This window comes from Bidens hawaiensis, unplaced genomic scaffold (assembly GCF_021521415.1).
Source record: "Bidens hawaiensis isolate Kalapana, Puna unplaced genomic scaffold, B.hawaiensis_p1.1 tig00022871_1, whole genome shotgun sequence".
NCBI lineage: Eukaryota > Viridiplantae > Streptophyta > Magnoliopsida > Asterales > Asteraceae > Bidens > Bidens hawaiensis.
In genome coordinates this window covers 110,306-121,813 of record NW_027493566.1, presented here as the reverse complement: position 1 = coordinate 121,813, position 11,508 = coordinate 110,306, and the positions used below count along the sequence as shown (strand labels likewise).

Here is an 11,508-nt window from a genome sequence, read left to right as displayed (position 1 = left end):
CCTTTTGGATCCACCCAATTTACACCTAATTACGGTAATAAGCTAAATCTTCAACCCATATTATATATTATATTATATTCACTTCAATTCCATTTCCATTGTATTCAATTAAAACTTTCGCATTACTTCACATTAAACTGCTTATTATTAATTCATCCTCAGGTTAATTAATTAATTGCAAATTGTTGCGGTTAATTTAGAAACGGTTAGTGATTCATAACCGTTACTTGAATCCATTAACTTTAATGCTCCTTACTCTCGATTAGATAGATACCTTCATTTTCTGTTAATTTAGAAACCGTTAGTTGCTTGATTTATATAAATTTGCTATTTATTATTTATTTTATATATGTTTACTATTTTGAGAAAAACCTTAAACGTGTCTAAGCTCGGCTGTGCAGTGTGAAATTAATACGTAGAGGTCTAAAAGAGGTAGAACTTAAATAATACACGAGGCTCGTTAAAGCTCGACGAGCCTAAACGAGCTTTTCCTACAAGCTCGGCTTTATTTGAGGCTTGGGCTCGGCTCAAGCACAGCTGAGTTTTTTATCGATCCGATCTCAAGTTGCTTGCAAGCAGCTTGGCAAGTTGCTGTTTCTTTAGAAACGGTTACCGTTTGTTGCTTAATTTTGTAAATCATTCAAGTTTCTTCGTTGCTCTTGATCAAAAATCTCGTTTTGCTATTAATTTATAGACGGTTAGCGATTGATTCCCGTTCGTTGGTTGATTTTATAAATCTATACTGCAATTCATGTTTCGATTACTTCAAATATTACAGCTTCAGTATGTATGCATTATTTTTTGATAATTTCTAAGCTTATATCAGCATTGATTTCTTAACATTTTATTGTTTTTCACTGATGAATTTACTCGTGTCACCAGGCTGATTAATCAAATTTGTGGAGAATTTGTTTTCCAAACAATCATAATGATCAACTCTGAGATTAACAAAACCGATCTCGCGACTAATATAGCTGGCACAACCACATTGCAAAAACAACTGACTTTTACAACCAAAAAAGTTGCATTAACAGAGGTGCGGAACAACAACGATAATAATAACTTAACACGTGACACAGGTTCAGAAAGTTTACTTCCAGCAGATGCATCTAAAATAAGTGGTACTAAAAGGGCTACACCCGACTATGCTTCATCTCCTATCTTGACCAATAATGGTGCACACGCGCGTTTAAATTTTGTTGGTAAATATGACGGATACGAAGGAAAAAATGTTGGTTATTCACAATCTGCAAATTTGCCTCAAACTAAACAAGAAGCGAGCCCGATAAATGGGAAGAATATGCATTACAGTTCTGTTATGTCACCAAACCAAATGGCTTCAAGGACATCGGCTTCTCGTTTTAACGAGTCTAAAGATGAACAGAGGGCAGACCGGTTGGTTAATTTGCAGAATTTCATCAATCAGTGTGATGCCTCTGATTATAGAGATAATATTCAATGTATGTTTCTTCGGTTTACTTTTTTATTTGGTTTGAATAATTTATGAATCTATATTGATCTTTGATTCTTGTTATCTTCACAGTGCTGTTGCGTTTATCGCCTGCAGAGCTTAGCAGACACGCTGTTGAATTAGAGAAAAGAGCGATTCAGTTGACCATAGAAGAAGGTATCGAAATGGGTTAAAAATGTATAAAACCCTTTTGACTTTTAAAGTCAAATGAGTTGAAAATAGTCAAAATACCATTCTGGTAATGAAAAAAAAAATGGAATCTTGTTAAATAGATCAACATTGTTAGTAAAGTTTTGCTTTTTATGTAAACTGATTTTTTTATATTCTTGCAGCATAGAACTCAAAATTTGGTTATTATTATTATCATCATCATCATCTTCATCTGTATTTGAATCTAAAGTTTTGTTTGGTTGCAGGAAAAGAAATGCAACGAATGCAAGCATTAAACATTTTGGGGAAGCCTTCAATAACTAGAAATCCAATGCCAACAACACAGCATATCCAACGTAAGAATTGAGTTAATTTAACATTGCCACGCCATTTACCACATTTTTCGTTTTTAAGTTTTGTATCTTATGAATTTATGCATTATGTGATGCTAGTTTTACTTTTTTTGAATTTATTCAGTTTAGTTTTGTTTTAGATGTTTAACTTAAGAATTCATTTGAAATTGTTACTCTAGAAATCCTTTATTGTAATCAAATGATTTGTTTAAAAGTGACCCCTTGATAAGTTTAATTTTATCTATATGTGAGACAAGTTGAACAGTTAAGATGGGTAATGCTTTCTCTAATCTTTATACTATACATGTACAGATCGGTTTTAAATCCCAACCAGTTTGGGTTAGAAACCGATCCAAGTCGGTTAAAGCATGGTCAAAACCGGTTTAGAATTAATTGAATCGGATTGGGAATTGGTTTCGAGGCAATGAAGTCCAACCTTGTCCCGACCGGTTTTAACTGGGTCGGATTGGGACCGGTTTGGATTATTCATAAACACAGACTTAACTAGGGATGAGCAGATGACACCGGATACTGTCGGTACCAATTTTGTTATCCACTTTTTGAGGTTTCGGGTTCAATACGGTACCGGTACCGGTACCTTACCGAGATTTTGTCTTCGGTACCAGTATCATACCAAGCATTTTCGGTACCGGTACTAATACCCATTTTTGACAAATTTTGGGATTCGTATTTTTAGTACATGTACCGAGCTCGTCATTAAACTTAACAATAATAACTATTTTAATACTTTAAAGTGTAGATAACACCATTAACTATTTTAATACTTTAAAGTGTAGATAACACCATTAATTGAAATACATTGAAAGAAATACAAGTCTTAATTTGTTTTTATTCGTCTGCTCGTTATGTGATTAATCTTCATCACCAGAACCCGAGCTGCAATGTGGGTACTCATCATCCCAACGGCATCAACGTTATAATCCCTCGTGATGTTTGCATCTTTTCTAAAAATTTTACCACAATACTGGCAACAAACCATATTCAGACCGACTCCCATTTCACATATACCGTTGCGACGTGTCTATTAAAATCATCGTTTTTACATAAATATTATTTAAAACCGAGCCTTACCCCACCACACTGTAGGGGTTATTATTTATTAGTTCCACAAGCATCTCATGATCATCTACATGTTGTCTTTAAGCTAGAAACATGATGACGTTGTTATCCAATTACATCATTTCACATGTGTCGGTATTGTAATTATAAACTTTTGGATAGTTGAAAAATAGACCACTGGCGTTTTTGTTTGAATATTCTTTTTCTTTGAAAGATTCTAAAATTAATATAAAAATTTTAGTTGTTTAATCAATGAATGCCTTGAAAGGGCAATTGGCTCTACACGTTTTTTTTATTATTTTGTAAGCAAGTTTGGCTCTACAAGTCGAGTAAATTCCGTAATGAAATAGTTGAGATGTAACTACTAGACAAAGTATTCAACGACCTTTTATTGATCAAGCTTGTTCAAGCTCGTTTAAATATAAGTTTTTTTAGAAACTCATGTATTACACGGGTCGTTGAATAAAAAAAATATTAAATAATTAGTTATATAATTTTGGTTAATATAAATGATATTTTAGTATAAAGTATGGCTGAAATTACGTATAAGTTACTGTATTAAGGAGCGACATAAGATAATCGGGAAAAAAATTCTGACTCGTAGAATTGTGACATGTGTCGTAACAAGTTGGTTAATTATTTGATACATGTAAAATAAAAAGTTTAGGAGTGGTTAAGATGTTTTGCAATAAGTTATTGTTTAAATGTAACTTCCTTAATCATGCTTTGTTGTTATTTTAGAAAGTAGGAGTGTTCACTTTTATGTTAACTAGTGGTTTGCCTACGCGTTGCACGGTAGAATTGGTCGGTAAGACCCAGATGTTGTTGCGACGAGTCAACGCGAATTCAGTCAATATTAGCTACGTTCGTTACGGTGCTAGAACTAAAACAAAATGGAAAAAACGAATATAAAAATTGAGTTAGGCTAATGGGGTGGCGTGGTTGGTCCTGGACGGAAGCAGCGGGTCAACACACATTTAGTCGGTATCAGTTACGGTTGCTATAGTACTTGAACTAAAACAAAATGAAAACAAAAAATAAAACTGAAAATTGAAGTGAGCCTATGGGGTGACGTTAATCAGTCCCAGACACTGAGGAGGTGACTCTACGACACTCTTATAACATACTATAATTTTTTCGTTAACCTATTTAAAACAACGTATATTCGGTCGGTAAACCCAGACGTTTGTAAAATCTGATCGTTCTAGCGGTGAGACGACTCATATTCGGGCGTTGTTGTGATAAGTCGGTAAAACCGAGGCGCTGGTAAAAATCCAAACGTTCCGGAAATTGGTCAACGCGAATGTTGTCGATTTCGTTTACATTTGTTACGGTACTGGAACAAAAATTAAGTTTGGTAAAACTCAGGCGTGAGTAAAACCCAAGTGTTGTCGATACTGGACGTTGCACAGTGAATCAGTAAAACCCGAGCATTGTCAGTCCGGGCTTTGTGGCGATGAGTCGACACGAGTTCGGTAAAACTCAGGCGTGGGTAAAACCCAAGCGTGTTGTCGGTACTGGACGTTGCACAGTGAATCAGTAAAATGACCTACTACAGCAAAAAAATGTAAAATAAAAGATCAAACAAACAGTTTATGCAATTAATTTCAAGTTCCAAAGTAAATCGAAACATTAAAACCTCCAACTGTCAAAATAAATCGCTATGTTATAAACCAACTGAATTATAATGGTTTTTAACGATTATAACATATGTTTTTTTGAACGATCAAAAAAGTCCGAGCACATACATGGGTATATCTATTGGCAAAAGATCATCCATATCTATGATCGAAGAACGCTGATGACCCAACCAATCATCCCTTCTAGAGAAAACTTATCCCCCGAAGATCTACTATAATAAAACATTTGGCTTATAATCGACATCTTGTTTCGAATAAAACTTCAACATGTGAACTCTTTGATGGTTTTTGTGAAGTTATTATTACTCAAATTAACTAAAGAAGATTCCATCAAATAACAATGCTGACGAAATCACCTATTCTTTAACGAAAAATACCCACACGCCCACTAACACGTGTTGATCACGCGCTGTGATGATGTTGCCGTATCTCCGGCATTTAATATATTTATTTGTTTTTCGTCAAAAAGTAAAAAATAATAATAGATTCTCTTTAGCAGGTAGTGAGAGAAAGTAGTGGATTGAGATTTATTTGCCATATTTTAGTTTCACATTTGGCCCCTAAAGTTTTTGTAAAGTTTTATTTTGTAACATTTGTTTTTGCTTGATTTTCATAGCAATCTATAAATCTATATCTATCCTCTTTAATAAAAACTTACAACTTTTACCACTTGTCACTCATGTATTAAACCTCACCTTTTAACAAATTTATATTAATAAAATAATAGTTACCATTCTTAGAATGTTTGTTAATTTAATATTTACTTCCTATTTTTTTTTTCAAACATTTGAAATTTATAATTATTTTTTACTTTAAAATTGTTTTAAGGACTATTGTACAATAACCGTGTTAATAGTGTTTAACGGGTTTATTGTTTCTTGTATACTGATCATTTATTAAATATTGTATTTTCAAGAACTACCCGTGTAGTACACGGGCCTCAAACTAGTAGTGAATAAACTGCATTAGTTTCACGTTAAATTGAATTCGCAACGCTTTTCAAAAAGGCGTTGCTATATTCTTGAGAAGTATGTTATTCTCAAGTTAATTGAGTCATAGAGTAGTATACTATATGCTATATTGAATAGAGTTATGCATTCCTTATATCTAATAAGATATTGTTTTTTTAACTATGTGTGGTTTTCTTTTGGCATTCTTAGAGTTCAAACATGAAGATTTGATACGTTTATTAAATTATTCAGGGTCATTCATTTCGTTGGATACAATGAGCATCTAGATTTAAAAGATGTTTGTTTGGTTGAATAATGAATGGGTATGAAACTGATCCATTCAAGTAAAGGAATCGAGATTCCTACAAGTTAGTGAAAGATTTCAACGAAAGGAGCCAAATTCTTCGCTCCTCACATTGCAGCTGTCATAACTCACAACCACCATCACCCCCCCCCCCCACCAGGACCACCATCGTCGTTACCATCACCACCACTATATTCCAACGTATTTTAATAACTTTATGAAACCAATATATGTTTTTTTTTTGTTCCACCAAATGTATAAAATAAGCTAACTTCCTTTTAAGAGACTCAAATGCTAAATTGTTACTTTTGAAACATTTAACTATTTAAGTCACATTTACTGAAAAATGATACCATAGGGGCCAAACTGTTAACCTATTAGTTTATTGACAAACCTTGAGTTTTGCTTCAGCTACCAACACTTAAAAAGTTGTACAAAACACAATTATTTAATAACCTTACATCAGCATTTATTTTAGTTCTGTACATGTATTCCCCTTGAATCATCATCATCACACTTCAACCTTAAAAATTGAATCTTTCATCCTCAAACCAAGGATCTTGATCACCTGTGGGATTCCCTTGAGGGTTTATGGTGGGGCTTCCAAGATTGTAAATCTTGAACAAACAACAAAAATATCAAGCTTGGATAAAGATTACAAGGTAGAATATAAACATGATTCCGTGTTTGTTCCTTAACAAGATAACAAAAAATTTTCTTTCCACAAAACTTTCTTGCCAAAAGAAAATTTTGGCGCCTTTTTTAATTTTTTTAATAATATAATCTCAAGAAAATATACCATCAGGTGTTAATCATATATTTTTACTTATAGTTAGGAATATTATTTGGTTTTTCTTGACTATTTAATTTCCATCTTTTTCCTTATCATGCTATTGATTGATCTTTTTGCTGATCATCTGATTATTATTTTACATGTTTGACAATTTACATAAGTCAAATTAGCAAATATTTTTGTATAATATCATGATTTTCTGCTGTTTTTAACATGTTATGCTCGAATGCTTAGGGATTTCTAAAGAATTAATCCTATAATATTTTTTATTTATTTTGCATCTGTTGATGGTTATTTTACATTTTTGGCTAATTACAGAAGCCAACATAGCAATTTGTAATGGACCCTTTTGATTTTCCAAGGGTTTTTTGTTATCATTTTATGTATGATATATTGACTGATCTTATTGCATCTTATGGTGATTATATGTTTATCATTTGGAATAGTCAAAATGGTAAATCTTGTCTAAGTAATTTGATTTTTTCTAGTGTTCTTATTATGCAAGTTTACCTCAAATATAACATGTTATACAACTTTATTGTTTTTTTGTTTACTAGGATATCTTCATAGATTGATATTTTGATTCTTTTTGCAACTGTTTATGATCATTTTACATGTTTGACCCGTTACAAAAATCAAAACAAACAAACGAACGTACCTAGTATAATTTGCGATGTCTAGTTCTGAATTTAAAGAATTTTTGTCCCATTTTTGACAGATTCCAGCTTAAGAATTGTGGGAGGCTTACTAAAAATTAACCATGAATAAATATGTTTTCACATTCGAAAACTCATCCAATTCACCTATGGATTTTGATTACATGGATGAACTCTTGTTGGATGGATGTTGGTTACAAACAACCAATGGATCCGAAACCTTGAACAGTAATCCCTCACCTTCCAACCCTTTTGATCCTTCATTTCAATGGCCTAAATTGGATCCCAACATCGAACAACCGGTGTCAAATGATCTGGAAGAAGAGATGCCAAAATCCCATGTAAAAACCCTCATTAAATCACCAAACACGTATGGTGAATTTGTTTCTGAATCTAGCAAACAATGGTGGATTGCACCAATGACAAGTTCTGCTGGCTCTTCATTATCTGTGATGGCGAGATTGTTTTATGTAATCAATAACATAAGACGATACGCGATTGACAAGAATGCACTTATTCAAGTATGGCTACCTGAAACTAGAGAAGGAAGCAAAGTTTTAAGCACGAGCCGAAGGCTTTTCTCACTTGACTTGAGTTGCCCTCAGCTTTCTTATTATAGAAATGTATCAGAAAGTTATCATTTTCGGACTGACGAGGATGTTAAAGACAGTGTAGGATTGCCCGGAAGGGTGTTTATGCAAAAAGTGCCAGAGTGGACTCCTGATGTTAGGCTTTATAAGGTTGAAGAGTATTCAAGAGTTTCTCATGCTCAAGAACATGATGTTCGTGGGAGTTTTGCGGTTCCGGTTTTTGATCAAGATGTTAAGAATTGCATTGGTGTTGTTGAGGTTGTTATGACTACTCAGAAAAGTAAATATGCGCTAGAGATTCAAAGTCTTTGTAAGGCTCTTGAGGTATGCTATTTATAGTTTATCAAGATTATTGGTAGTTAAAGGTTTAATCCACTGGTTTCCTGCCCTAAGTTCTTGAAAACCACATGTGCGGTACAAGCTACGATTTCCTTATCCTATTAGTTGACAAAGTACTGATTAGGGTTTAAACTAGCCGAGCCATTCACAAGCTACTTGAGATCGGCTCACTAAAAGCTCGAATTGAGCCTAGCTTAAACTAGCTCATGCCTGAGTTTGTGCCTAATATAAGCTTGTTTACACGAGCCCCCGAACTACATGTATTGAGCTCCAACTACCTCACAAGCCTAGTGTTTATAGTTTTTATTTAATATATTTTTATATAATTAATGTAATTATGTATAAAAATCATGATAAAATAACTAAATAATATATATGTTACTTACTATAAGGTTTTTAATGCATAAAAACTAATTAACATGTGTATACAATCCAAGCTCAAGTGTGTAAAATTTTTCATGAGCCAAGCTTGAGCTTGGTGATAGAGCTCGAAACGAGTTGAACTCGAGTTTTGGTAAGTTAAATAAGCCAAGCTCGAGCCTACTCGAGCTCGGGCTTGGCTCGACTCGTACACCCTAGTCATGAAAGGTCACATGAGTTCTTTGGTAACAGGTTTTTATGTTTAACAAGCTCTAATCCATAACACTTTCATGATTTTAATAGGCAGTTGATCTCATGAGTTCTGAAGATTCAAACACACACAAAATCAAGGTAATTGGAAGCAAATTCAACAAAAAATAAAAATGCCACAAAATTCATGAAATTAGTACTAAAATTTTAAATTTCTGATTATTATTAGGAATATGATGGCTTCTATCATCCTGCATTACCAGATATTCTTGAAACCCTGAAATGTGCATGCATGATTCATAATCTACCACTAGCTCAAACATGGATCCCATGCATCAAACAAGGGGGCAAAGGCGGCTGCCGCCACTCAAACGAGAACATAATCCGCTGCATCTCCACGGTTGATTCTGCTTCGTACGTATCTGACCATCGATTTAAAGATTTTCAAGAAGCTTGTTCTGAGCATCACTTGTTTATAGGCCAAGGTGTTGTAGGCAAAGCTTTCACAACCAATGAGCTGTTTTGTTACTCACCTGATGTCACCTCATACTTGAAAACCGAGTACCCGCTTGCTCATCATGCTAAAATCTTTGACTTGCATGCTGCTGTTGCTATTCGGGTCCGAACCATGTATGCTGCCATGGTTGACTTTGTGCTGGAGTTCTTCTTGCCTGTTGACTGCAAGAACCGTGAAGAACAAAAGACGATGATTGATTCGTTGTTGGTTATTATAAGGAAGGTTTGTGGAAGCGTGAGGATCGTTGCAGAAGAGGGTGTTAATGAATGTTTAGTTGCAGTTTCTGATTCAGAACCGGTGCCAAAAGTACAAGAAACAGATGGTCATGGTCACGGTCATGGTCCAGTTTCAGGGTCGGGTTCCGGATCAGGTTCTGGTTCTGGTTCCGGTTCCGGTTTAGGCTCTGGTCCAGATATTGAGAAACGACGTGCTGGTCCGAAGCTGGAGAAAACTATTACTTTGGAAATGATTCGGCAACAATTTGCTGGCAGCCTGAAAGAAGCTGCAAGGAATATTGGTGGTAAGTTTATCATCTGTTATTATTATTATTATTGTTATTCCATCTCATGTTTGAATATTCGGATAGTTATTGACGTTTTATCATTATCATTAGTTGGTTAGATATGGTTATCAGTTATTATAATAGACTGAAAATATTATTCACAGATACAGTTTTTCAGTTCGATGTCAAATCCTGATTCGCGTTATATAATATGCAGTGTGTCCAACGACTCTGAAACGGATATGCAGGCAGCATGGGATACAACGGTGGCCCTCTCGAAAGATCAAGAAAGTCGGCCACTCGTTAAGAAAGATCCAACTTGTAATGGAGTCGATCCATGGTGGATCGAGTTCCATTGATCAGATCGGGTCTTCTTTCTATTCAAACTTTCCTAAACTCGCCTCTCCCAACCTGTCAAAACCGACCCCTTATCCTTTTCCCGCTACAAATATCGAAATTTTCGACTCTAAGCCCATTGACCAAGCCACTGCCCCCACTTCATGCAGCCCGAGTTCAAGTTCCGATCCTTCTTTATCTGGTGGGGCCCAAAACGTACCGGTCTTAAATGAAGTTACCGGTGATGGTACTTTGAAAAGGACCAAAAGTGATGCAGACATTTATGCATCAAACACTCAAAATCAAGAACAAAAGATCTTTCTAAGATCTCAGAGCCATACATTGCTGACCGAACCACGGGTTCAACCGGATGGTCATCTTTGGAGGGTAAAAGTGACATTTGGAGAAGAAAAGGCTCGATTTCGGATGCAAAAAGATTGGGGTTATAGTGAATTATTGCAAGAAATTGCAAAAAGGTTTTGTTTGAGTGATATCAGTAGGTATCAGTTAAAGTATCTGGATGATGATTCTGAATGGGTGTTAATAACTTGTGATGATGATGTAGAAGAGTGTATCGATGTCAACCGGTCGTTTAAAAAAAGTGGGACCATTAGGCTCACTCTTCGTGAGCCACGACTTCGTGTTGGTAGTAGTTTAGGTAGCAACACCCACCTTGTAAAGGGGAGTTTTGATTTCTAGACGGTTTTTAATTACATGTAAAAATAGGTAAGTCGAGGGGGTGTCAAAATCGCACCCCATGTGATTTACCTACTTCTACTAGTAAATAATAAATCACGTAGAAATCAAGGTGGTTTTATTAAACCACCTAAAGATATAAAAATAATAATGTAAAAGGGTGACTTTGGTTCACCATGGCTCTTGATTATTCAAGGGTTAGGTCCTGCGAAGCTATCGGGTTTGCCATGGTTCTTGACTTTCGACGCATTGTGATATTGTGTGGTATACATTTTCAGATTGTACATTGAGGGTGTTGCTGGAACTGATGCTGTTATTTTTAGTTTGCAGCAAAGGAAGTTTGTGTGATATATATATTAATGTGTAGTATATTGAATAGGAGAAAGAGATACAACTTGCAACACATGGTGTATAAGTTATTATTACATGTATCGCGAATGTAAGTTACGATTGAGTGTATTGACTATATAAACTATTAATTCGTATTGTTTTTTTGTAATTCAACATCCATATCATAGGTTAATAACAGGTAAACCTTGGTATGTTTAGTCTATTAGACGG

General features: G+C 34.8%; 2 protein-coding genes across 2 annotated transcripts; both read left to right on the top strand.

Moving 5' to 3' along the window:
* LOC143566283 (uncharacterized) lies at window positions 1–2,291 on the top strand. Its single transcript, XM_077053025.1, has 4 exons — window positions 1–34; window positions 883–1,460; window positions 1,544–1,627; window positions 1,888–2,291. Exons 2-4 carry the CDS (start codon window positions 929–931, stop codon window positions 1,986–1,988), a joined length of 717 nt encoding a protein of 238 aa, XP_076909140.1. The 5' UTR covers window positions 1–34; window positions 883–928; the 3' UTR covers window positions 1,989–2,291.
* A 5,103-nt stretch (window positions 2,292–7,394) lies between these two features.
* Window positions 7,395–11,037, top strand: LOC143566282 (protein NLP5-like). The gene is made up of 4 exons (XM_077053024.1): window positions 7,395–8,311; window positions 8,990–9,037; window positions 9,126–9,933; window positions 10,133–11,037. The coding sequence occupies exons 1-4, from the start codon at window positions 7,502–7,504 to the stop codon at window positions 10,948–10,950; spliced, it is 2,484 nt and encodes an 827-aa protein (XP_076909139.1). The 5' UTR covers window positions 7,395–7,501; the 3' UTR covers window positions 10,951–11,037.
* Window positions 11,038–11,508: the final 471 nt, after the last annotated feature.